We start from the raw sequence: 27988 nt of genomic DNA on the forward strand, positions 1-27988 counted from the left end.
TATACAAAAAATAAGTATAGTATAAGTATAAGTATGGTATAAGTAAGTATAAGTGACATAATGTACTAGGAGCTGTTTGAGAGAGGGGAGAGGAACACTGACACAATTATTCTCATGAAAGAAACAATATGTTTTAAAGGACAGATCTGTCTGAAAACAATATTCAAGTGATGGAGGCCAAAACCCGCAGTCCTCCTTCTGTGCAAGAATTTATATAAAAGTTTATCTGAAGTTAATATGAAGCTTCATCCAATTTTTTTTTCTTTTGTTTGTCTCTTGTTTTGTTTAGTTTTTGTGGGTTTGAACTTTGAATAGTATAAAAACACCTTTAAAAAGGCAGAAAGTATGGCTTGATTTTCTTTTGTGCCATATTTCTTAATAAAAATATTAAACAAATTAATCAAACCAAGTAGATATCTTTCAACATTACAGTCTTTCTTTTTAGTGCCAAAGTCTCTCTTTTTGTTACTATAATTCCAACACAGCTCAACAGGTAAACACTGTCCGACAAAACACAAAGAGGGAATTTGATTCTAAAAAGACTGTAAATGTGGCAGATATCCACTTGATATGACTAACTCAGGCTGGTGAAACCTCATATAAGTTCAGATAAACTTTTTTTTTGTAATTCAGTGTTTATTGATTTTGTTTAAAAAAAAAAGAAAGTACAGGATTTTAAATGGTAAATCTATGCAAAATATAATGATGGGTCAAGAGAGAACTTAAGAAGTGGGTTAGTTGTTGCTTATAGGAAGTTTTTCATGGCCACTATTCCATCTTCTCACAGACCTACAGTGGAGGGAGAGGCTGCGTTTATTCTCGCAGCTGATAGTTCATGAAACATAATGTCCAAAAGGGTGTTGAGCAAGTGTTTTACTATCAAAGTTTGTGGGGATATCCAATGTATCCAACATGCAATAAGCTTCTTTGCTGCTGACATAGCAGCCAACCATATCTTGTGTGCCTTTTTCCAGGAGTGACAAGTCATTAAGACGGTGAAGTGCTGGGTTCACTGGGAAATTTCTGCTTCAGATAAAGTTTTAAATACATTTTTGCACAAAATGAAATTTGGATTTTGGCCTCCATTTACACTTACATTGAAAGCACTGAAGGGGATCTTTTAACAGTCAGTATGAACAAGAGGAATGATTTCAGCGAGGAAAACCTCTTTCAGTGTTTATAAGGGCACATAACTGTTGTTTTAAGACTGACTTGAAAAATTGTGAACCTATCTTTTAACAGCTGATCCTCCCTCCGGGACAGCAGGTGGCGTTAATGTGCGGTATGTTGACGTCGTGACTCAAAGAACACAAGAAGAAGAACAGCGGACTGTCTGGTGGTTTATGTTTTGCCTCTTTTGCCTGTGATCTGATGCTGAACGCAAATTTGAGCGCCATTTTTTACCACATAATTTTGCTTTAATGAGAAGATAAAGACTTGAACGGCCTCGGTTGTTCACCTTCTCCCCGATATGTCTGCGGCGATGCTGAGGTAAAAACTGTGGACTGAACTGCGGCTGTTTACTAGCAAGTATAACAGCTCGCTATTAGCTTAGCAACAGGCTAGATTAGCTGCATCAGCCAGCAGACAGATTTAAACCATTACATAATTATATTTAAGTTAGCTACTAACTTAAACTCAGTATTGTTTACAGAGCTACCATAGCATGTAAGGTTATGTGGATTTGAAAATCATATTTCCATGACTTCTCGGAGCTAATTGAAGCTAGCTTTTGCTAACGACACATTAAAGATAATGTAACGTTACTGAGCTGAACGCAGACTAACGTAGATCATAATATGCTGTCAGGTCACATATTCAGTACACAATATCCTAGATACAAATCGCCATTTAGTTTGGTACATGTTGTTAAATGAATCCAATGTTATTCAGCAGACCTGTAATAAAACCCACCTTCGTGAAGGTTGTAATATTCACCTTTGTGGTCATTTTGGAGGCTGTAGTTCGCAGTGCTGTTGAGTTTGTAATACTTTATTCTGAGAGGTGTTTCTAATATTTTGTCTATCCCGTGTATATTACTTTGTGTAGACTATATAAACACGTATACAACATCATGACGCTTTGCAGATTAGCATTAAACTACAGCCTCCAAAATGACCACAAAGGTGAATCAAGACCACTCTTCAACAAAAACTGAACATTATAACCTTGAAGGAAATTGGATTTATTGTAAGCCTGTTGTGTTATATTGCATTAGTTTGATCTAAGGGCTGCCTAATAAATTGGCAACTGAGTGTAAAACTGAAGTTGGTTTTTGAAGTGTGGCTGCATGGATGTTTAAGCTCAAATCCCAAATATCCTCCACCTGTTGACAACAAACGATGTTAAAGAAGTACTGTATTCTTCTCCCAAGCTGCTGCAGTAAGTGCTGCAAAGCTTGGATGAATAAAACCCACCTGGCCATCATGCAGCCTATGTAGGTGGTTCCTCTGAAGGCTAGATTGAGCCAGTACTTTTTCCCAAACTGAGATGTTGCAGCCTCATAGATATGTTCATGTTTTGTCTTCTCAATGTCTAAGATAGTGATTCAAAAGTTCACCATTAGTAAGTTGCCCTCAAAAGTCAACCAAGTACCACAACTCATGATACCAGAGTTGTAATGTTTCACTACAAGACATCATGATCAACTGGCCCTACGGTGGCTTTTTCATTGGTCTAGTTGATGTTACATACTCATATGATGATGAATAAACTACCTGGACACAAATCACGTATTTCTAGATTTTTTAATCACACAAATGCTCCTTTAAACAATTGATCAGTGCACAGCGGACTGTGGAATACAGAGGCTTTCAAAGGGCAGGATGTGTCCTGCAAATTGGGTCAAAAGGCAGCTACATTTCTTTGCAGCTTTTGGAGCCTTTGAAATGAGATGGTCTTGTTGGGTTTCATTCATCTGTCTTTCTGGGGAGCTGAAACATGATACTTTCTTTCCATATCTTAAAGTAAATAAATTGTAATGGACAGCAAAAGTCTACTGCGATAACAGTTGATTCTCCCAAATTGGCTTTGCACTACTTATGTTACCAAAACAAAGTGAATTAATAAAGCTTTTTAACCCCAAATTGATAAATTAGGTTGCAATTTCTAACTGACAAGTTCGCCATAATTGTGCTTTTTTTCCCCTCTTGACTGTAGCACCACTAGCAGCAAGTTGAATGTATTGGTCAACAAACTGCACGAGTACTTGGCTCATTCCACCATCGAGGACAGCAATGGCACACCATCCTCAGTGGATGCTGATGGTACAGTTTCTGACTAATCTAATTAATGAGTGACTGAAAAAATGCACATTATGTTTACATGATTTACAGCATTTTTGTTCAATGTGTGAATTTTGGTGAATTGATCTTCTCTTCACAGGTCTTACAAACACGGGGTTTCCTGAGAGAAATTCAACAGGTCATCCTGCATCAGAGGTGACTGACATCAAAAACACTTTTCTGGCTATTCAACACCGTAACTCAGGAACAGAAGGGGAGATTGTGACCATATTTCACATTTGGTCGGATACTGATCTGGTGACACTAATCTTGGTGCCCAGCTTGAAACTGTGGTGATTGTTTAGATCTTCTGTGCTGCCGGGTTGAAGATGTGTGAAGCATCCATATGTTTGAATTTGTAGCTTATTTGCATTTTGCTTGTACTCTTATGAGTCCTTCCTCTTCACTTCCCCTCTGGATGACAACCAGGACAGGGGGCCTCCCGTTCCTCTGGTAGTCCAACACGAGCTCATTGGTTTTGCTGATATTGAGTTTCAGGTGATTATTGTTACACTATGTGACGAAGCTCTCTATCAATCCTCTGCACTCCTTTAGGAATAGTCTCTAAGTGAAGACAGCATGTTTCTCACTGGAAATTATTCACTGGAATCATACATGTCAGTATAGTGATAACTTCCATTTGCCAAAAAATACACTTAATACCTTTTTTTATTAAATTCCTTCAAAATCTTCACTACAAATATTATATGAGTCTGAACAGACATGGATGTAACCTGCAACTTGACTGGTTGGTGGAGGCGTACAACCACAAGGCAGTGTTTCTAGTTAGCTCTGCTTCTTTTCATTACTGTCCAATGTGGTGTTTAGTCACAGCTCTTAAAAATAAAGCAGGAGCAAACCAAACAGGAGATTTAGTCATAAATGACATTAAACAGTCTTCGTTTGATGCAAAACTTGCATCAGATAAGTGAATAACTTCTTTTCTTAATGTTTAGTAGTGAACTGATGACTAACTCCCATAAAGAAACATACCAGTGAATAACACATTCCCAGTAGTCTCAGTTTTAATGCAGTAATGATGTCTAAAAGTCTATAAGAAGCCATGTGAAGCTGTAAGAGGCAAGTTAAATTACTGCTTCAAATATAAGAAAAAGCCATCTTAAACAGTCTTAAAACAATAATCTTCCTTTTGCAGTTTTCTTGTTTTTTTCCAATAATGAGTAAAAATCTGCCAGCTTGGTAAGGCTTTTTCCAGCTGCAGCTGGTTTTTAGTTTGGACCATTTAACATTTCTTTTTCACCACTGTTCAGTAGGGAGCCAAGGAGGTTTTGCTGGTGCAGTAGTTGCGCAGGCCTATGTTTTCAATGCTTTTGAAGTCCATTTATAAATACAATGCATTTATAAACTGAAAAAGCCTCATTTCAAGTCCTTGCCTATCCTATAAACTAGTGAAAAGTCAACTTCAAAAAGCCTCCATCTTGCCAAGATGGTAGATTTTTGCCACTTTTTGGGTTACGGTTTTAACAAAGGGAATGAGAAAAAACAAAGGGCAAATAATTAAATACATTATAAATTGTTTGAAAGAAATGCACTTAATGATTGTTTTCTTTCTCTGCTTAATTTTGAATGACTTTGAATCAAAGGTGCATAATTTATGGCAATAATACAGGAAGGAAGAGTAAAAATGAATATCTGATTCCTCTCAGCTGATTAGCTCTCTTCACGGCCATAAAGGCAGCAGGATGTTTTGCCATCTAATTTGAGTGATGTGCATTGTCAATGTGTAATTACACATGTTATATCCACTATAGTCCACATGGATTAAAGCGCAACAAGTGCCAGACTGTTGCAGAATAACTACAGTAACATCTATGCTCTCTTGCATGTTACACAAGTTAGTTATATTATGGTGTTGTATACAGATTAATAGTAGTGTTGGAGATGATGTCATTCTTAATAGAGGATGACTAGCTGTAATGAATTGCGTGATATGGCAGAACCGAATCATGTCCGTTGCTTAGATTCGGTCCCAACCCGTTTCCATGTGCCCCGTGCACGTCTTGTCACAAAAGTGCCAAAAGGTGCTCTTGCATTTGCCTCCGGAGTGAATTAAAGTCAGTGCTTCCTTAATGAAATTGTTCTCCACCTGAAAGTATCCATTGATAGAGGGTAGATGACTCAGTACACCTTTTCCGGCTATGTAGATGTGCTGTATTATTTCAGTAGTCTTGCTCAGTGTTTTGATGTATGCCAAATGATCATTATCAACACCACTGCACAGCTGTTAGCAACTTGGATTGTGGAGAATAGGCCGGAAAGATCCATGGATTCACGTTCTTACTTTGTTCCAATATTGGCAGCAGCATGTTAAAACAGAAACACATCATGTCTTGATTTAGCGTTTTTTTTTTCTAACTCAGTTCATTCTTTCAGTTTTGATAAATGTTCCCACTTTAGCCTCATCTTTATGTTTTTAGTTGACAGAAATATAATCCAACATTGTCTTTTGAAGTTCCAGCCCACTGCTGAGAGATTCAACCAGACGTTCGCTTCAATAGCTCCTTCTTGCATGTCACTATAAGCGTTTGTAGACTTACAGTCTTGTCATTCTCTCCTGGTCTCTGGCATTAACAAGTAGTTTCTGAACATTAGTTTAACTCCCTGGAGTGTAAGTATCCATACGCTCAAATCATTTAGTATTCTAGGGAAATGGTATTCCTGCATAAATGAGTAATATATTAGCTGTCCTCTTTGGAACATTACTGTGTTGGTTTCAACATCCAAAGTGTCACTGATTACCAGGAAGAACTAAACTAATTATCTACTTTTGCAGGCAGGAGTGGATACCAGATACTCCAGGAGGTGAGTTGGCATTTCATTTATACCCCGCGAGCATCAATAAAGCGCCTCAGTGTCACACATCAGTGTTTTCCATTTAGCGTCAGTAATTGGAGGTCAGCCAATGTATTGAAACCCAACTGTGCAAAGTTTAGTTTCTGGAATCCGATGGGTCCTAATAATGCATGAAACTAGAGGGTGATGCAGCTTTCTAACAGTCAGATTTAATGTTTAAATATATAACAGAGCCAGTTGCTGAAAATATCTAGAACTACAGCGTAGGGCTGGGTGATATGGCTATCAATATCGTTAATATTGATACGTATGATATGAATGAAGTTTTTGAACTTCAGAGTTCTTTTTAAACTTAAAATTCTTTTAGGTTTTTCCTTTAAGTGGATTCAGAATGTGAAAAATTACCAAGAATTGTTTGAGCTGCAAACCAAATTAATTCTAATAAAGAAATTTTACAGAAATAAACTTAAATCTTCTCAATGTAAACTCTGTAGTGCAACAGCCTTCAAGCATTACACACTAAAGGACACTTACACAAACTTGGTCTCCAAAAGTGCAAAGTCAGAACACACTTTGCTCTCGGGTCGATTACTTTCATTAGCTTCTTGAATCAGGTCTTTCGCAAAGAAAAAAGCAACAGCGTGTGTTATGTTTGTGTGTCTTTTTGCTTTGCTTTGTGGTGAAATGCTAGAAAATGCAGACAGGACAGTTCAGTTTGTTGCCGGGACTTTTCTCTCAGCAGCTCGCTGCTCGTTCCAGGTGACGAGTTTGTCGGTGGTTGTGACTGTAAACACACTCTGTGTCCACTATTGGGTGACAGTGTTTTGAGTGATGGGACACGTTTGTAGTATTTCCTGTTTTAGTTGGTGAATGTTTTTGGTAGTTTACAATATAAGCTCCTCTCTGTTGCGATTGGTCTTTAAGTACCGCCAGGCCACTAACCGTCTTTTTACCTTGTTTATCCACAATATCAACGGTTGATGTTGCTATCTTTGGCTACACTTGAAATTTCCTCTGACGGAGCGCTCATGTCTTTCATTACTCTCTCGCATAATCAAAACAGTAGCATGTGGTTTGTTCAGCTAAGTCAACCAACCGTGCTGTGGGCTGTTTAAAATACTGCCATATGATTGGTTACAAGTAGCTGTGTTCCTGTGATTTGATAGGCTGTTGTGCATTTTCAGGCAATGTTTCCTATCAACAGTTATTAGTTTCTAATTTTCTTATTGTTTAAATTTTATATTGCGATGATTGTATATATTGTTTATATTGCCCAGCCCTACTACAGCATCTGTAATACATTGGACTAATGATAAACATAATTTTTGCTAATTAAAGCTGCAGCGTGTCTGCGGTGGCACAAAAACTAGAGAAAGCTTGAAACAGAACTCTCAATAATGAGTTGAAAGGACTTTTACAATGTCGTTAGTTTATAGTAGGTTTATAATACCCATAACTGGTAGCAATGATAATCAGTAATCCCTGCCTCCTCTTTCAATGTCAAAGCAAGCTGCCAAACTGTGGGAAATGTTACTAATAATCTGTGATTTAAATCTTTCCTCTTTCACTGATATTACAGAAAACCCTCTGTTGTTATAAAGCACTCTGGACTGGATGAATCTGGGGACTCAAATGGAAGTGAGGACATGGAGTTACCAGTCAATGCAAATGGTCAACTTGATATCAATAGATTGCCAAAAGGTGGGTCTTAAAGTTTCCCTCATAGCAAACAAACTGCAGTGCATATCATGTCAGTTGTTGATCGGTGTCCATTGTGTTGCGTCTACTCTTGCAGAAGAATTTATGTTTCTGTTGAAGTTTTCGCTCCAGGTTAAAATCTGTCAACCTTTTGCTATGTGTGTTGTCCACTGTCTTTGCTTAGTTGTTGAGTATCTGTATGTGCTGACTTCAAAACTGAAGAATACATGTATGTTGATGCAGTCATTATAAATGTGTGTTTTGTCTTATACTATCTATCTGACATAAAAAGTATTCCGGTCTGTCCTCAGATTTACATTATAATTACACATTTAATAATGATAGAATAATATAATAATGGCGTTATGCTTTGTGATACTAAGGCACTGTGCTCGTCCGGCCTGAACCTGTCGAAAATGGAAGAGATGACTTCAGGGGTCCAGAGTTTCGCAGCCGGAAATCCAGTGTACTGCGTAAAGAGTTTTCAAGAAGACGTGGAGGTCAGTCACCACCGGCGGATATTATTGTAAAATTTTACACCACTCAATGATTATTTAGGCAGCCATTACTTCAATTATCAACATAATAGAACCTAATAATGGTCACATTTTTGGCCAATTTAGCAACAAATGAAACAAAAAGGAGGCACATCCGTTGATGAACTTTTGGCCAAAAGATGCACAGAGTGACAAATCCAGTCCAGCAGTCAAAGCAAGCTAAAAAACATTCACCTCACTTCGTGTCTAAATGCAGCTGGCTCACGTATTTAATTGTGAGCGAGATCACTGACGAAAAGCTGTTCCAAGTGCTTCACTCCCTCTGTATTGATTACGCCAAGTTTTTGTATTCCAACCAGTACTATTGCTCATAGAAATCTTACTAGGGGGACGTGGTGGATTTAAGGGGGATTCTCACACTTTTTAAACAATCCATCAAGCCATATTAACAACCATTTTGTAGCTAATGACAGTGGTGTGCTTTCATAGGAGTTGAACACATGGGGATTGTCAGTTGCACCGCATGTGGCCGACAAGTTAACCACTTCCAGAGAGATTCCTTGTATCGGCATCCAGCTCTGAAAGTACTTATTTGCAAGGTGAGTCAACTTATTGATATGTCAGAAATGATTCCTCTACCTTTAGAAGGTTATTGAGATTTATTGCACCATTATGTGTGACCTTTAAGTCAGTATTTATGAACATGTACAGCTCTCCAACAGTCAGAAACCTTATAACATTACCTCACATGCATGTTGAAATCAAAATGTAAAATCTTGAGTTTGCGTGGGAACGTAAAAGCAAAATATTATTATTATTATTGTTATGCAAACAAATGTAAAAATTCAGAGGTATCTGACTGTAAACTAAAGTAAGTGGGCTCTTTAGCCACTAAGCTCCTGTTTACACCTGGTATTAACATCCGTCTCGAGTGATCCGATCACAAGTGGACAGCTTTAACTACGTCTGTTTACACCTGGTATTAACATCCGTCTCCACATGTGTCCTGAGTGACCACTTGTGATCCAATCTCACTTCCCCTCTCTATATGCAAATAAATATGGACATCATTTCCATTTTCAAAAAGTGAATTTGTTCGTTATTAACCAGACCAGGGTCCGCTACCGTCCAAAGCTGTGCTCAACAGAGAGAAAGAGAGAGAGAGAGTTATGCAGCGATCTCCCTGCAGCTCTCCATTCAGAGACACTGTGCGCATTTACGCACAAGACACAACAGCATAACTTCATTGATTATTTAAATCACCGACACACTGACAGCATCGGTCAGGATCTAATCGTAATTAATGTTCTGTGTTCTTCTACACATCCAAAGCAGCCGTCCTCCTGATAAATCCTGAGCTCATTATGTTGAGCAGCGCAGCAAAAATAACAACTGTAGTTATCAACCAGGACAGAGGAAACGTCCAGCAACGTTTAGCGTTTGAAATATTTTGTTAGACAGACAAGCGAAAAATTAATGGTTTAATATCTGTTCTAATTGTTGATTTGAAGAGGAAAACCGGTCAGGGGAACGGGAAAAACAGCAAAAATCAGGACGTGGGTCACGTTTTTAATTCACATGAAAAACGAAATAATTAGTTTATCCTGTTATCAAACAAGTTGAACAGCTTTGGACGGCGGGTCCTGTGTCTAGTCTGCCAGAAAATAGGACGTCAGTTGAGGCGGTCCTTCAATGTGGCCCAGGATGCATTGCGTTTACACTGCTCAATGAATGTGGCCACATGTGGCCCAGACCACCTCCGAATGTGGTCTGAGTGATCGGATCTCAATCCGTCTTCAATGCGTCTTGAGTGTGTTTACACCTGTACTTAGAGCTGTCCACTTGTGATCGGATCACCCGAGACGGATGTTAATACCAGGTGTAAACAGGGCCTAAGTTATTGGCATTTCATAAACAGATAATATATATATATATATGCACCACGCTAAGTCGGTAACTGTTTGGCTGTTTGGATCAATCTGGTTGACATTATTTAAATGCTTGATTTAAAGAAACAACAATCATTTACACAGCAGTTAATGTTTCATCATCATCAGGGTAATTCTTTGAGTGTTTCTAATATACTTAACATCCAAGCTGTCTGTAATTCCTCAGTTTGATGTTTTGTTTTGTCAGTCTTGCTACAAGTATTACTTAAGTGATGACATCAGTAAGGATGGCGATGGAATGGACGAGCAGTGCAGGTAGGATCTGTTGTATTTAATATTTAAACTGAAATGCAAACATTTTCTTTCACTTAGTTTGTAATAAGCGTTTATTTACTCTTGATTATTCTTTCCTCATACAGATGGTGTGCTGAAGGAGGCAACTTGATCTGTTGTGACTTCTGCAGTAATGCTTTCTGCAAGAAATGTATTCTCAGAAATCTGGGAAGGAAGGAGCTGTCTGGCATCTTGGAAAGCAAATGGTACTGCTATGTCTGTAGCCCGGAGCCCCTTTTTGACCTAGTGATGGCCTGTGACAGCGTCCTGGAGAGCATGGAGCGTATGTGGCATCAGCAGCGCAAGAGGAACCGAGCAGAGCCGGAAAAATCTGAACTTTATGACATTCTGCCACACTTACCACAAAACATTCCTTTGGATAAATGGGATCACTCTGGTATGGATGGTAATGTGGTGTTCAACTATAACACACTGCAGATTTCCAAGGATACTACCAAAAAGGCCAAACATTTAGTGGACTCAACAAACACCTTAAACCGAACTTTTGTCAGTTTCATTCATTCTGTGACGAGGAACAAACAAACGCCCGGTGTTCGCAGTCTGTATCTGAAGTCTTTTTTGTCGGTGGTAAAGGGCTTGCGGAAATCTCTCGCGGCCCTCGAGGATAGCCTGAAGGAAGAATTTAACGACTTGGATGTCTTGAACTGTTGGGAAAAGTTACTTTGTGACGAGTTCGACGCGCAGCCTGTAACGGAAGCAGACGCCGAGCTGGACATGGCTGATGAAAGATGCTTGAGCGAGCTGCAGAAGTTGGCGGCCGAACATTCGGAAGATGACGATTCTGACTCTAAGGGCTACGGAGACGGGAGAGGTGTGGATTCGTCTTCACGGAAAGTCAGAAAGAGGGCGCAAAAGATTGGCCTGAAGCCGTCTGAAAGTGGGGTCAACATGACTAAAAAACTAGTGGTAAAGCTCACACCTGTACTTGTGGAACAGGAGTCATCCTCCAACGCGCCGAAGACGGAGACAGACATGCATATCAAGGATAAGAAGTTAGAGGGAAAAGATTTATCAGAAGATGAAGAGTCAGGTGTGGCGTGTGCTAAAGCCGACAGCAAGATGAGCAACGACAATTCGAATGCGTCTCTGCCTCTAGAAGAGGAACAAGGTAACAGACGGTCTCCTCGCTTGAAGACCACACCTTTGCGTCGACCGAGCGACGTCAAGGCCAAACCTTCTCTCTCAACAGCGGACAGTGACAGTGACTCGGACCCCGAGGAAACCCCCAGCACAGTACCAGCCAAAAACACTGAAGAACAAAGTCTAAGCAGAGCAAGAGACGACTCGGACTCAGACGAAGTCCCCGCAGCTCTGCTGGAGCGAGCGGCTATGACGCAAAGCTCTGACGAACCCCAGAGCGACGAGGACGGTGGCAAAGCGTCAACTAAGGTGGCCAAGAAATGTCTCTTTTGGCTCACTAAGAACACCCCGATCTCACCGGAGAAGATTCGCCGTAAACGAAAGATGCTGGACCGTTCCCCCGACTCTGACTCGAGTGACAGAAGAGTCAAGGCTCGGAGGGAAAGCGAGACAGATTCCTCTAGCGACGATCAAGACTCGCAGAAGAAAATACAACACTTGGTTACGCTGAGGTCGATGGGGAAGCCTCACCTCGTCAAAAGAGAGGAGGAAGGTGCGGCCAGAAAGCAGGGGAGGATGCAGGCCAGGAAGACGAAGACTAAATCTCGTCAGGAAGCAACGGAGTCGTCGTCCTCATCGAGCGAAGACGAACACGATGACGACTCTGGGAGTGACGGAGATGATCAGAAGATGAAGCCAATCACCGAAGACGTGGCCTTACTGGGGGCGGCAGGCTTCCACCAATCATCCGGTGAGTCTTGGACTGGATGTTTATGTATTTCACAGCTTTTACTAAAAAAACCTCCAGCTTGAGTGAGATGATCTTGTTAATGGTTGTTCTGTAATGCTGGAAAAAGTCCCTCTCCTCTCAAAAGTGTGTTTTGTTTATTGCGTCACATGGACGTTGGACCCGCTCTGTGCAGAATGATTTACTGTGCAGAGTTTGACACTAGAAGGATTTTTTTTCATCTGCTGAAGGGGGGAAAGTTTCTCTCTTCTTACTGTTTGTTCAGACAGAACGCAAAACGAATTTCAGACACGGCACGATTGACAAAGTCAAAGGAAAGACGTGATTTGACACAAATTTGGTTTGCAAATTGAAACAATGATGCGTCCATGCGAGATGAAAATGTTCAGCCAAATGTTCAGCCAAAAAATGTGAGTGTATCCCGGAGCTTTGTGAATCTTCTACATAGAAAGATGAGAGTTAAAGGAAAGAGATGTCTGGCTGGAAATAACAGGAAGAAGTGCAATCTTTGGTGAATTCAGTCGGAGTGTGATATGAATAAAAACACACAAACACCCCATTTGACTAGCACAGATCTGTTACTAGCTAGTTTGCAGCTAATGTACAGTTGTTGTGTTTTCTTTGGCTGTTTGGGGCACATGAACAAACCATCCAGAGGTCAAATATGGGCGCAGGTGAAAATTTGCTTTGCTTTCTGTCTGAAAACAACTTTAAAGCTGAGTTTAGAACATTTACATATGAGCAACTTGCAGAAGTGTGATGTGGAAAATTTAAACCACACACACACACACACACACACAGTCTGTCAAATAGTTAAACCTTTGAAATAAAAGATATAAACACACATTACAATACAATAATTGCTGCCACTTTCACAAAAAAGAAATGAGTGCTCTGATACTGGCAAGATTTACTCAGAACACAAGATAACCTGTAAAGTACTCATCAAGCACTGGTTGTCTCAGGGGGATTTTTGTGGCTAATGAGTTGCACAGAGGACATGCTGTGACCTAACGGTCTGCATATTGGTTGTCATGGGATAATAAATACAAGGTCATTTCTTTTGGCATGTCAGTATACTGCAGCTTGCAGCGCACCTGTTCTTTTAGAAAAGATGTTATGTATCTGCTGAAACAGCAAGACGTTCTTAATTAAACAATTTATGTTTCAAATGTCTTGTTTTTGCAGGAGATGAGGAGCAATCTGGGCCCTCGTGGGCAGCAGAAGATGATGATGATCAAGAAAATAGGTATGGTTCTAAAAGCCCGGATGTAGAATTTGTAAAACACCATAGGTGTGGAAGAAAGGCTGCAACTTCGAACCCTGATCTCTGCGCAAAATCTAGCAACACCCATGTCATCAAGACTCAGTTGCAATCTATTCAAACACGACCAAAACGTAGCTGCAGTAGAGCCCCAGCAATCAAATACACATTTTAGAGGCACTGGGCCCCACATGGTGATGCAGTGAGACTGAACTGTGCTTAAAACAGGCTTGTGAATAATGAGCAGCATATTCAGCTTTTCTGTTATTATTAAGTGTTCAACCAGTATACATGTAAATGCTAGAGATACGTTTTTATAAAAAATGTTATTATTTCTTATACCATACTAGTATTCTCTTCCTGGCATACCAAGCTTATCCAAAAGGGAAAACCTTGTTGGCCGTCTGAAAAGAGGTCTGAGTACGAATGGAAGTGATGTTGCCTTAAAAAAAATGTTAATGTATTAAGATTTTGAGTGATAATATTTTAACCTATGAAGAAAGTCCAGTCTACTGTTCTGTGTTGTTACAGAATGCACAAACTAAACACTTGTTGTACTCTGTTGAGTAGCACTTATAATGGAAGTAAATTGAATATTGTTATTTACAGGTGAAGTATAAAGTTTGATACTTGCCCGCCACCTTATCTGCACACGTTTACATTTAAAAAAAAAAACAAATTTGTAATTTGTTTTCAATCTCTATTAACTGAGCAACATTTTGTGTTTACATATGGAAGGCAAGGCTTGCAAGTTGCAAGCGTTGTTAAAAACTTTAATGCTTCACCTTCAGAAACCATCTTTTTTTGATTTTCTGTCGTAATTTAACCCTTAATGGGTCACAGTTATGTTATGACAGTTTCCTTTTTCTATAAATATGATAAGATGGCTTAAAAAAAAAAGTTAAATTTCCTTCCTGTTAAATTCTGGCCACAAATATATTTTATATAATATATATTTTATCTTCTACCAAACATGACTTGAGCTTAACTGCCTTCTCATGAGTGGGCTTTTATTGTGTTGAAGCATCTTTAGTGACTAATCACTAAGTACTATAAACAGAAAACGGAAGATTATTTTCCATTGCTGACACGTTTTCTGCAAATCATAGTCGACAAAAGAGTCAATAGTTGCAATTTGTGGTGCATGTCAGTTGACATTCCTTATTTGATTGTTTAAATTATGCTTAGTTTGTAGTTATAGATTTAAGGCATCAACATAAAGGCTCTGGATTTTGCACTTGACACTTGAAACCATGATGAATAATAAATTTTATTGTGATATAATACTTTATAACCTGGTATTTAGTCTGTCTTTTTTAAAAAAACTAGTTGACACACAAGCTACTTCTCAAAAAAAAGTTTTACTGCAGCAGGGATGCAAATAACATCCCTGCTGGCCACCGACACACCAACAACTAACATTTATTGACTTTATTGAAATTTATTTTGGCTTGTTATTATTAACAGACAGTTAGATTGTGTGTGCGTGTATATGTATGTATGTATATAATATATATAATATATATATATAATGATTTCTCCAGCCTAGGTGTAGGCTGAAGCTACAGCTTATTGTGCCCTCCCTTTTTACAACACATTTTATTTACATCAAGAAGTGACATCAAACAACAATCAGAGCAGACACTATGCAAGATTGACAGCTGGATGCTTTGAGTGCTTATGTGCGCCATTGAAATGAAGTCAGAACATCCGAAGCGTTCAGTGTATTACCGGCTTCATTGACTGTCTCAAGAGTCTCAAGTTAAAAGTTAAAAAAACAAAAGACCCAGCTGCTGTTTTTCCCCAGAATCATCTCAATACTAAGACGACGTTAGTCCCGTTGTAAGTCTTGATGGGTGGAGCTGTTCAGCTTTCCTGTCGTTGATATTATCGCTGCTGCTATTCTCTTTACACATCTGTGCATCAGTGGACTCAGGTCTTGTCTGTATCTCTTAATGTTATATTTAAAATACGGATACATGTGGTCAAAGTGCTGCTGGAGCTAGAGAACATGTACTTTATATTATAGTGTTTAGACAGCTGGGATGTCTTTTTCAGGTTATGTGTCCCCTACCAAAAAAAAGTTGTATACCTATGCTTTCACACAGATTTCCTTTTAAAATGTTGTCTCACTCAAATTACAAAGACATATTTCTCCACTTGCTGTACCTGTAGTGATATCTATCCATTCACACAATCTCTGTTTTATGTGCTGAGGTTTTGAGATATCAGACTGGGAGATGTTTGACACCACCCCGGTACAATGGAGGTGAATGACATTTCATTATTTCTGTTCAAGGCCAAGCCCTGAGGAACAGCGCACCCATTGCCAAGACTGGAAGTCATGTGACGTACTCTGACCCAGAAAGGCTTTTCCCCATACGCAGCCATTACAAAATACGCAGCTGTATAACAGTGAAGAAATTACTCTGTATAATTTACAGTTTAAACCATTAGTGCCAAAAAAAAAAAAAAAAGGCATGAAAAGCTGTATCAACATATTATTTTCTTGCCTTTCATGTGTGTACAGGCAGTCGGCCAGCTCAGCCAGGGGAAGCCTCAGCTTTGCGGGTGCTGCAGTACACAGCATGCGCCCAGTGAGCAGTGAATGTCACCATTTTGGAGCACAGTATCCGGCTCTCATAGTACATTCATGCTCAAAAAGCACTGAAGAATGACATTTGAATAACTCGTCCTTCCAGAGACAGTGTCCCTGGTTAATCAAAAATCATTTACAGACCTTAACAGTTTTTATTTTCGGGACCATACCAGTGTTTTTGTATGTTTTACCCCACTTTCTATGCACAGAGTATACATTACCGCTGACCATTTTCTAAAGCATACTGTAGCTTCTATTCAAACTTGCAGACTTGAACCCTGCTTGACAGGCGAACAAGCGGTCGTTTTTTTTTTCCCTCAAAGATAAAAACAATTTGTGTTAAAAACATTGCAGGTCAGTGCTTTTTTTTAAACTGTCGATTAGAACGTATATCTGAGAATCGAGAGTGGGCTGTGAAACAACAACCATTATAAATGCAAGAAGCCAACAAATTCTCTTTATGCTTTTAATGTAATCCATGTTTGTTTCTTATGTTTTTTCCAGGTTGGATTTTCTGACAGCACAGCAGTGATTGCAGTGTTGTTAGGCAACAAACTCTTAAATCTGGGATATTGTAGCCAGCACCAATTGTTTTTGTTTTTTTTTTGTCTCGAAAGTCTGTTTTCAGCTGCAGCGATAGGTCAACTTTTAGACTACGATCTTTAGAAAAATGGTCGGCGGAAATGTAAAGTTTACGTTGTTTGTGGTTAGTGGGCTAAAGCATGAAAAATACTTTCACTGTTGTTCCTTAGAAATCCACTCAGCGTGTGATCAACAGTGGCCAAACTGCTGTGTGGCAGTATTTTAATTTTCTTCAGTGTTTTTCTGCTTTTTTCTGTTTAGTCCTTCCCAGTTGAAAATATGTCATGAGAGATCTGAGGCTCTGGTCTGTTGATGCTGCTGCTGTCTGCCGCTGCCTGCAGATACTGTAATACCTCTTTGACAAACTCTCGCTGGATGTGGAATTTAATGGCAGTGAGAATGACAGCTGTCCTGTGTCCAGTGACCCTGCGACACGCTTAGATCAAGGTTGGACCTGTGCACGCATTGCACGGTTTTTGGAGAGAACGCATCTTATCGTGGATAATTATTGGTCAGCCCGTGTTGGAGAAAGCGTGTTGAACACAGTTAATGTAGAAAAGGCAACTAATTGTATGTAATAATGAGTGTTCAAAACACTATATGGTATTAAAAACCATAAACTATTAGACATTTTAAAACATGTTTATCACAAACTGTATCAGATTATGTACATAATGAACTACAGATATTCTCACTTTTGAAATTTGACTCCTCCAGAGTATAAACAGCTTAAAACAGTTGCAATAACATTTTCATTCTTAGTAAATAAGTATGTACAGACTTTGAAATTTGCTGTTTATGTGTTCTACATGTTTTTCTCCACTTTAAGACAAGATTAATTTGCTGATAGTACCAGAGGAGACTCTGTGTTTGTGTTCAAAATCTGAAGGAGAGTCATTCTGTGCACATCACGTAGGTGCGAGGCTATTAAAAAAAAGCAGCATCAGTGAGAAGAGTAGTAATGCCTGCACACTTCATGCCACAAAATATGACCTGACAAAGATCTGAGTAGGATTGTAGAAACGTTTGTTTTAATACAAATGGAAAAAAAAAAGTAGTAACGCCTGCACACTTATTCTAAGCCATCGGATCTGTCAGGTCAAAACATTTTGACCTACTTGATCAAAGACAACGTTTCGATCTTTGGATCAAATATCCATAGCTCCTTAACTCTTAACTGTCATGGCTTAACACTCTTGGATGAACTAGAGATCAACTGTATTTTTTTTTTTTTTTCCGCTGCAAAAATGTTTGTGTTAGACTCAAGCAAGCAAAAAAACATTGTAGGAAAAAAAAGAGAAAAAAATCCCTCCACACAAAGTGGAATACACTCTGAATATCTTTCTGTTTTTACTGGAATCTGTGAAGAATACTTGTTGTTTGTAATAAATTTTTACTCTTTCAAACATCTCTGTCTCATTTGATCTTTTTATACTATTATTTTAAATGTATGTCTTCCGGTGTTTGTGGCCGTACGCTTGAATTGGTCTATGACTTGACTAACGGAGCTTTATATTGCCTTATCTGGAGTTTGGTATTGACACATAGGGTGGATTAACCAGAAGTGACTCACTAAAGATATTTGATCATAATTATAGTTCATTTATTTTTAAGGCTGAGAGCTCACAGACTATTGGCACCTATTAGATTAGTATTTAGTCCAACTGTCATTACATTTTCATGTGATTTTGGCTTAAAATATATCAGACTGAAGACGATGTTACTGATCACAAAATGAACTTCAGGCACCTTTTCCTTCTCTTCTATTTCTGAAAGAATCGCTAAGAAAATACTTTTGGCCCAAATCAAAGCCAACTACTCCTCGGGTGATGATATCTCATCGGATGATGAAGCGCAGGAGGATGAATCTGAGTCGGAGGGTGACGAGGTTAAACAAACCAATGAGGATAATGGAACTGATGAAAATGGTAAGTAAGACTTTTAAAGTAGCACATTTTTAGCCCTTTTTTTCTTGTGCATCTTTATATAAGCACAAGTTTAAGCATCCTAATTAATCATTAACATGAATTTTATATTTTCATTTAAAACAAAAGATACGGGTTGGGGAATTTTTCTATTTGTCCCTGGGTTATGCATAGTAGTTATAAATTCTGCTGCAGGGGAAGACTTGGCTTCAGGGTCGTCTGACTCTGGGTCAGAAGGGCCCAAATCCAGGCACCACCTGCTCCGCCGCAAACTCACCCTAGATGAGGGAACATCAGGTGACAAGGCAGCAGCAGCAGAGAGTGAAGCAGGGAAGCTGGAGAGCAAGAAAAAGGCCGGCGGCAAACACCTGAGCAGTAAGGATACGTCTGGTGTGACAAACTGATTGGTCTGAAGAGGGAATACGCACCTTTCTCTAATGTATGATTTCATCCTGTCCAGCTGATAGTGAAAGTGATGGTGAGTTAGAGCTGGAGGACCTCGGAATGAGTGAGGAGCTGAGTCGGTCAGAGGATGAGGCCGATGAAGAAAAGCTTAAAAGGTAGAGTCATTTAAAGCTGCCGTTGATAACATCGAAAACAACAAAGTTAGGAAAATAATCCAGTTTATTCTAATTTTACTTCATTTTTTGTTTGTTGTGCCTATAAGATAAATGTCAATCTACCCAGACTTGACTGGATACACTGAGAAATGTATTCATGTGACTTGCTTAAGGAACAGCTACCAGTACCACAATAATAATGATAATAAATACATCATAAATAATATAAACTCACTCAAGATTGACTTTCAAAGTTTTCATTGCATTACTGATCTAATTGATTCAGATGTTCATAATATTGGTATATGTGCATTGTGTGAGGCCAGGAGCATTACCATGAAATCATTTAATTAAACACAGATTTGCATTGGACCACATTTTTACACTGAATAATTAACTTTGTGATACCTTCATACTGCGGTTAGAAAATATTTTACAAAAAACAGAAAATTTGTCTGAAGCAAAGACCTTCCTGTCTGTCAAACTAGCAAGTTTAAACTCTAATAATGCATCACATTTTGTTAGCCTGTCTTTTGTTTTTTATTTTCTACATAAAAGCTCATGAACAGTTGTCAGATACAATGAATGTTGTGGACTATTAAGTGCAGTATTTACTTATATGAGGTGGGGGTGACAGTATAAATCAATACTGCAGTATCAGCACTTCAGTTTTCATACTTAAGTGTGTATATGTACATATTTATTATTATTAATAATATTTTTTAATTCTGATACTCTTTTCAGCTCCAGATTATCCACTAAAGCGAAGGAATCATTACGTAGTTACGAAAAAAAGAAACAAGTGCCTTGCATTTGGTTGTCTGACTCCAGCATTGAAAAGGTAGCAGTTGATGACTTGTTTATTATTCTTATCGTTCTGCTCATCTGGCGAGGAAAAGGGCTGCGTTGTCTAGTGGTCACACCGCTTGTTGTATCTTCCCATATTTGAGCAGAGCGATCGAGAGGATGCAGATGACAAGACCGGCGACAGTAAAGGCACCCCCAAAGGACGCAAAAAGATCCGCAAAATCATCGAAGATGTGAATCTGCGTGCCGAGACCCAGGAAGCGCTGAGAGAGGAGGAGGAGAGGTGCAAACGGTTGGCGGACAGGGAGCAACAGATGGAGGACAGGAGAGTGGTACTGTATACACAGCAGATCAAATGGGTCGTAAACCTTTACTGCCTTGATGATGTTTAGTTTAACACAGAATGTGAAACAATTAACGACAAAAAGCTCGGTACTAAAAAGTTGTGAAACATCTTGGAAAGCATCATCAGTTTGGGAGTTTTCTGAGTGGAGGAGCATTCAGAAAAAACACTGACTGTATGGCATTGTTTTCCAGATCATTGATGTAGAGAATGAGTCGTGTCCCGTCACCACCAAGCTGGTCCTGGATCAGGATGAGGAGACTAAGGAGCCCTTTCTTCAGGTGCACAGGAACCTGGTGACAAGACTGAAGCCTCACCAGGTGGACGGTTAGTATGCGCTCTCTTTTTCACTTACACCGAGGCGGATGTTGCTCAATACGTTTGGATTGTGCTTCTTCAAAAACTGTGTGACACCTCGAGTATCTGAGAAAAAAAGTCTGAAATTATGAACTGTTGGATACCAATTAATCCACAAAATGTGAAGCTGTCTGCCTGGTTTCAATGAGAAAATTGTGACTCAAGTATTGGTCAGTTTTTTTGAGCAGAAACTGATGAAGGTTTTTACAAATCTCACATCTTAGCTTTGTATTTCCATTTCATTTTCTGTTCAGACAAAACTTACTGTTTTCTTTCTCTTTATTATCCAACAGGTGTCCAGTTTATTTGGGACAGTTGTTGTGAGTCTGTGAAGAAGGCCAACTCTTCTCTTGGATCAGGCTGTATACTTGCACACTGCATGGGCCTGGGAAAGACTCTTCAGGTATAGAGAGACATACTTCTGCTTCCATTTATCCTGGACAAAGACATACTAAAAACATTTCAAGACCAAACATTTTGTCCATGTGTGTGATGAAACGTTGGTTCAGTTTCCCCCTCAACTTGGTGTTTGACTGTTTTTATTGTTTTCTTTGTTTGAGAGGGGCTTTATTGTTTGCAGTCTATCTTCTATCGCTTTCTTAGTCATAGTTAGTGTTATTTTATAGGTGGTAACGTTCCTCCACACGGTGCTGCTGTCAGAGAACCTGAAATTCAGAACGGCTCTGGTCATGTGTCCTCTTAACACTGTCCTCAACTGGGTCAGCGAGTTCAAGAAATGGCAAGACAACATGGGAGAGGATAAAGTCAAAGTAATGTGTATTTTTTTTGCTTCAGATATGTCTCATCCTTTACCATATGTGTACAAACACATGTCCATATGTGATTATTGTGTAAACACACTGAATATATTTCAGGTTACAGAGCTGGTTACGAAAAAGAGTCTTCCAGAACGACTCAGCGCTCTGCAGAGGTGGCAGACTGCTGGAGGTGTTATGATAATGGGATACGAAATGTACCGCAACCTGTCACTTGGCCAGAAAATCAAGAATGAGCAGTGGAAGAAAGAGTTTAAAAGCATGCTGGTGGATCCAGGTACTGTAAATGTACAGTAATAGTAACAATAGTAACAAGATACTACTAAAAAAATTCAGTTTTATGTGTCATTGCTTCCCTCATTGAAACTGTTGTGAGCTGTGTTTTTCTTTTTTCAGGTCCAGACTTTGTGGTTTGTGATGAAGGGCACATCCTGCGCAATGAAGCGTCCAACATCTCCAAAGCATCGAATGCCATCAAGACCCGACGAAGAGTCGTGCTGACGGGCACACCGCTGCAGAACAACCTGGTTGAGTGTAAGTCTGAGACGGAAACCAGAGTATTTGTAGATTGTTTTGATCTTTCGCCACTATCCCAGTTCATATATTTACTGTTTGTTGATTAGGTTTGTGGAAGCAGTTTGACTGTAGTGATGTATGTTTATTTAGGTTTAGGTGTCTAGACATACAGTATATATGGGACCAACAGGGCTACTTGAAGACATCAGTCAGTATTTCTAAATGTTTAAAAAAACAAGTCAAAGACAATCCAACATCGCTGTACTATGATAAAATCTGCTTCACTTTTAGATATAAGTGAGTTTTGACACAATGTTTTGACAGACGTTTCAGTTTGTAATGAAATTCTTCATATCAATACAACATATTTTGTTCCCACAGACCACTGCATGGTCAATTTCATCAAGAAGAATCTTCTGGGCTCACTGGGCGAATTCAGAAACCGATTTATCAACCCCATACAGAACGGCCAGTGTGCCGACTCCACACCAAAAGACGTGCGAATCATGAAGAAGCGTGCACATGTCCTTCATGCCATGCTGGGTGGATGTGTGCAGGTAAAAAAAAAACAACCCAAAACAAACTAATGTCAGTTGCAGGATGTCTGTTCATGTTCATGTACAGTTTGGTTTTATATTTTAGCTCTAAAAATTCTGATTTGTCTTTTCACAGAGAAGAGATTACTCAGAGTTGACTCAGTTTCTACCTCCAAAGCACGAGTACGTGGTGGCAGTGAGGGTGTCCCCGCTTCAGTATAAGTTGTACCGCTACTACCTCGACCACGTTACCGGTAAGACTCTATCTTCACATTTATTTCTGTAAGCAGTGTAGATATACAGTAATTATAGAAGAACATATATGCTGAAGAGAAAATGGTGTTTTCCTCAGAATTAAAGGTGTTGCTCTTCCTCATTTTTTCCCATTTTGTAGTTTATTCATAGAAAATGATAGTGAACTCACACTGCGAACAGTTGCTCAGTGATAACTTGACTATTAATTAATGAAAGGCTGAGATATGATCATCATCAGCCAGTGTGTTTCATTGAAATGTTCGACTACATCAAGCAGATGTTTGTTTTTCCAGGTGTGGGCTCCATGACTAACAGAGCAAAGATGAGAACGGGAGCAAACTTGTTCAAGGACTTTCAGGTGCTCGGCAGAATTTGGACTCATCCCTGGTGCCTTCAGCTCAGCTACATCAGCAAAGAAAACAAAGTAAAATGACAAAATCATCCTGAGTCGATTCCTCATTAGTGTTTTAAAATGTGAATCAACACTTAACTGGATTTTAATTACAGGGTTACTTTGGAAAGAGGAATCAAGTTAAAGCTGCTGCTCTGCTGAGAAATGAGGAATCCACTGTGACTAAGACGTGAGGCCTCCGTAATCCTACTCTGCCTAAACAAATCACAGTCGCTTTATTTGTATCTTATTAAAGCTTTTGTGCTGCTGGTGTCTAATAAATATATATAAATATTCAGACTGTGAGACCTTCTGTGCTCCACTTAGACTGCAGCTTTGCCAGTCTTATTTTATTATTCTTCTTTTTTTGCCTGATGTAGAGGACTGAGCGAGAACAAAGACAAAGAAGTGAATGTTGACAACAGTACAGCACTCACTGTTGACGTGGTCAAAGACGCTCCAGCAGCAGGAGGTACTGAGACTCCGTGCGTCAGTCTTTAATCCAACACTGAAGCTTGCAAAGTATGAACTCATGCAGTTTGTCCCATGTTACATTCTTTGCAGGGGAGAGAGTGTCCATCAGCTCGAGGCCTCAGAGTCCAGGTGAGGGCTGGTTCAAGAATCTGCTGTCTCCAAGTGATGCCAAAATCCTGGAGCACTCAGGGAAGATGGTGCTCTTATTCGAGATCCTCAGAATGGCCGAAGACCTGGAGGACAAAGTGTATGTGTCTTTTCTCAACTGAAGCTAGTTTGAACACTGAAACATTGTGAGTTTTCTACTGAGATGCTGACCGGACTCCTAACAAAATCCATTTTTGCATTCTTAGGCTTGTGTTCAGTCAATCGTTGCTCTCATTAGACTTAATTGAGGATTTCCTCGCAGCTTCTCACCATGCCAGAGATTCATCACTCAAAGGTATACGGAAATATTTATTCATTAAAAATATGTCTTACTTCCCTGTTGATACTATATTTTTTATTTTTGTGCTTCCTTGTTCTCACAGCGGGCAGCTGGATTAAAAATGTCGATTACTTTCGTCTTGATGGTTCCACCAACGCTGTATTGAGGATGAAATGGGCAGATCAGTTCAATAATCCTGCCAATGTCCGGTACAGATGATCTTACTTTTACATCTTCCTATATTGATCATATTGCAGTAAGGTTGGAGAAGAAAGTCTTTCCTCTGATTGTATTTTATCGATCTCTATCCTTAGCGGCAGATTGTTTCTCATCTCGACAAGAGCGGGCTCACTCGGCATCAACCTGGTTGCCGCCAACAGGGTGATTATCTTCGACGCTTCGTGGAATCCCTCATATGACATACAGAGCATATACAGGGTGTATCGCTTTGGTCAGCTCAAACAAGTGTTTGTTTACCGCTTCTTGGCTCAGGTGAGTTCACCGGTCTTCATTCAGTATCACCTAAAATGTGTTAAGTCAACAGTATTGGTGAAAAACATTACCTCATGTACAGTAGCACACATGTTTTGGTGCTGCCCTCCAATGTGATGAATACACAGAAGTGTCATGTGTGTTTTGGGGACACAATGTCAGGTTTCTTGAGCTGCAGTATGTATCTGTGGTTCTCAACTCGAGATCAATAAGTCACAAGATACATATTCGATGATTATTTTATTGATAAGTGAAATAGGAACAAAGACACTCCTATTCTGCTACATACATTTATTTTAATTTTTTTGTGACTTTCCTATAATCTTTGTTTTTTTATCTTGAGAAATACTGGATAGTTTTGTTTTTATTGTCAGTAAATATTCTAATGAAACAATCCGAGATATTTGGAGTGAAAATCACTCTTTGGTGGAGACGTGCAACTTATGATGAGAAGTCATAAGTGCTTCATTTTAAGGGGTCACATACTGGAAACCACTAAGTTCTGCATATGTTGGGTCTTAATATTAAGAATATAATGATTAAAAAAGACTGAAGGTTTAACATTGATGGATGACTGCTGAAAGTTTTTAATGTTTTTAATGAATCCTGATTGATAATTTGCCTGAATATTTAAATTCATGAACAGTTTTTCACAGGAAACATAAAATAAGGTGTTCTGACATTGATCTCCTGATCTTGACTGAACCTTATTGCTGTTAATTTTCATCTCCAGGGCACCATGGAGGAGAAGATCTACGATCGTCAGGTGACTAAGCAGTCTTTGTCGTACCGAGTGGTGGATCAGCAACAGATTGAGAGGCACTTCACCCTTTCTGAACTGACTGAACTTTACATATTTGAGCCAGACCTGCTGGATGACCCCAACTCAAAGAAAAGCAAGAGAACCACCTCTGTTTTACCAAAGGTGAGACTTTCTTTTGCTTTGATGCCACCAAAATATGACACATAGCTGTCTGGCAAAAGCTTATACTGTATAATTTTCACATATGGCATGACTTTTTGTGCCTTCCTTCTTTTTAGGATAACGTCCTGGCGATGCTATTAGAAACCTGTAAAGACCAGATAGTGAGCTGCCACGAGCACGAATCTCTGCTGGACCATAAACAAGAGGAGGAGCTCAGCGAAGCAGAACGCAAAGCTGCCTGGGCCGAGTACGAGGCCGAGGTAAAGAGCTGAACACTGCAAAGAATAAATTATCATGAGCAGCAGTATGTACGGCTTACTAGTGATGTTTTACATGATGATTGTGATGTGCTCACCGTATGTAAATGTGTCTTTTGTGTTTTCAGTCAAACATAGCCACCCCCTCGGTGAGCTCAAGCCAGAACGCCTTGGATGGAAAGACCAATGAAGAGCTATTGGTATAAATAAATAAATAACTTTCTAAAATCTTTGCTAAGAATTGCTACTGGTGCTGTTTGTATTTAATTGTGATACATGATAAATGTTCTTTGCAGAAACTGCTTAACAGGACCAGAACAGATGTATCAGTGGCCTTTCTGTCAATGCAGAGGATCACGACTCACACCATCAACGCCTACATGTTGCAGCTGGTGAGTGACGTGATGGTCTCGTGATAATATGGTGAATGAAGCTACAAGTATTGAAAACTACTTGGAAAAGGAGATTTAAGTCCGACACCAACAAAATGTTTTTTTTTTAAATATACAGCATAGATAATCATGAATGGATGTTTTCTGGATTATGTTGTTATACTACAATGAGGAGTTTTCAGTGTAGAGACTGTAGAGTCGTGTTATTCTTTAGGTGAAATAATCATGTTTACATTTTCTCACATTCACCGGGTGAGAAGAGCAGCAGCGTTTGCACTGGTGTTTCTCAGCTTTTCATGATGAAGTAGAGCCAAATTATTCAGCATTAATGTTACTGAGCAGATTACTTGCTTTACTAGCCAATACTGATAAATAGCTACTGTGATAGAAAATAAATGAGTTGCTTATTAATGGATCAAATTAACAGACAGGAATATAAAGTAGCTCTGCTCATTGATTTGAATCATTTCCCACAGTGGTCTGATACAACCGGAGGTATTAAAGGGAACACTAACATGGTATAAAGGAATAAACAGAAGGGCAAATCTCTCAAATAAGATCATTTCATGGTAAACATCATCATATCACTCAACTCTACCTCCACTAATGGAAAAAAGTAGAACAAATTCAAAGTAGCCATAGCAATCAAATAGCATCTCCATAGTTTAAATATAAGTATAGTATTAGTATAGTATAGTACAATATAGTATAAGTATCAATTCATTGAGCATGTGAGAATTCAAGAATTCGAAGTGAAGTTGGTCAAATGTATCATAACACATTACAGAAAACAGAAGATGCAAATGGACCAGTTAATAATGATAATAATTAATTAGTTAATAGTTCGTAATATCCTGTGTATGTATGTATGTAATCGTTAATTTATTCATGTTACAGCGGCAACAATATCCCAACCTGCCCGAGCCAGAGCTTAGACAGAAGGCCGAACTGTGGAGACAGTCTGATGAGAAGGAGCTGGGACGCAGACGGGCCTTTTATCAAGACATCCTCGAAAAGCAACACTCAGTGAGTCCTGATCTGGTTTTACACATTTGTGAGTGTGTCTGTGTGTGTGTGTGCGTCTGTGTAGCGTATAGAGTCATTCTCATGTTTCAATAACATTCTTCGACAGCTCACCCTCCATATCCAGGCCATGCTGAACAGTCGCAGGACTCAACTGATGCAGACGACCGCGACCACTGCGAACCAGCAAGGGCAGACATGAACAAGAAAACCATGTTGTGGTTGAAAAAGAAAGTGATGCCTTTTGTTCTTCATCACATAATAGTGACCTTATTCTACCACTGTTCTACCAGTCATGTTTATATAAGAACGAGGATGCACTGAGTACCAAGAGCAACATAACAGCAGTATGTTAACGATGTTAAGGGACAATTTTTTCATTCCTTTTGGATTTTTAAATGTCATTTATAAGAGCGATGTTCAGATGCACCAATAGTTTTGTTTTTTTAAACACTGAGCACTTTAACTTAAACCAGATGTGAAGTTAAGTTACCTTATAAAGTTTGCAAAAACTGGACTACTTCGCCAGCTGCTTCATACTATCTATACTACATAATAGTTTGGTGTCAAGCCATCAGTTTGATGGATATCACACTGGAAATTTACTGTACGTGCCTTACTATTAGTATGTTTTGCTACCAGTTGCTAAGATTATGTAATTAAATATGATTCTTGTAGTTTTGTTTGTATCCAAGTTTTTGTTACATCAACAAGATTCGGGAG

General features: G+C 39.1%; 1 protein-coding gene across 1 annotated transcript; it reads left to right on the forward strand.

Moving 5' to 3' along the window:
* Nucleotides 1–1305: 1305 nt before the first annotated feature.
* Nucleotides 1306–27942, forward strand: LOC137195396 (transcriptional regulator ATRX-like). Its single transcript, XM_067607725.1, has 35 exons — nucleotides 1306–1491; nucleotides 3160–3266; nucleotides 3385–3440; nucleotides 6079–6107; nucleotides 7678–7799; nucleotides 8180–8296; nucleotides 8783–8892; nucleotides 10430–10497; nucleotides 10602–12367; nucleotides 13553–13613; nucleotides 18586–18737; nucleotides 18930–19109; nucleotides 19195–19294; nucleotides 20039–20135; nucleotides 20248–20433; nucleotides 20639–20771; nucleotides 21095–21204; nucleotides 21428–21571; nucleotides 21677–21854; nucleotides 21974–22111; nucleotides 22475–22650; nucleotides 22766–22883; nucleotides 23178–23308; nucleotides 23392–23465; nucleotides 23656–23747; nucleotides 23840–23996; nucleotides 24103–24191; nucleotides 24280–24385; nucleotides 24491–24668; nucleotides 25402–25593; nucleotides 25710–25853; nucleotides 25979–26050; nucleotides 26147–26242; nucleotides 27140–27268; nucleotides 27375–27942. The coding sequence occupies exons 1-35, from the start codon at nucleotides 1472–1474 to the stop codon at nucleotides 27465–27467; spliced, it is 5721 nt and encodes a 1906-aa protein (XP_067463826.1). The 5' UTR covers nucleotides 1306–1471; the 3' UTR covers nucleotides 27468–27942.
* Nucleotides 27943–27988: the final 46 nt, after the last annotated feature.

This window comes from Thunnus thynnus, chromosome 13, assembly GCF_963924715.1.
Source record: "Thunnus thynnus chromosome 13, fThuThy2.1, whole genome shotgun sequence".
In the NCBI taxonomy this organism is placed as follows: Eukaryota; Metazoa; Chordata; class Actinopteri; order Scombriformes; family Scombridae; genus Thunnus; species Thunnus thynnus.

Bases quoted from the DNA above. Each gene is read 5' to 3' on its own strand.
- LOC137195396 (XM_067607725.1), top strand. From the start codon at position 1,472: ATGTCTGCGGCGATGCTGAG. The intron at 20,136-20,247 runs GTAGCAGTTGAT...ATATTTGAGCAG, and splicing joins CTGACTCCAGCATTGAAAAG to AGCGATCGAGAGGATGCAGA. The intron at 26,051-26,146 runs GTATAAATAAAT...TGTTCTTTGCAG, and splicing joins AGACCAATGAAGAGCTATTG to AAACTGCTTAACAGGACCAG.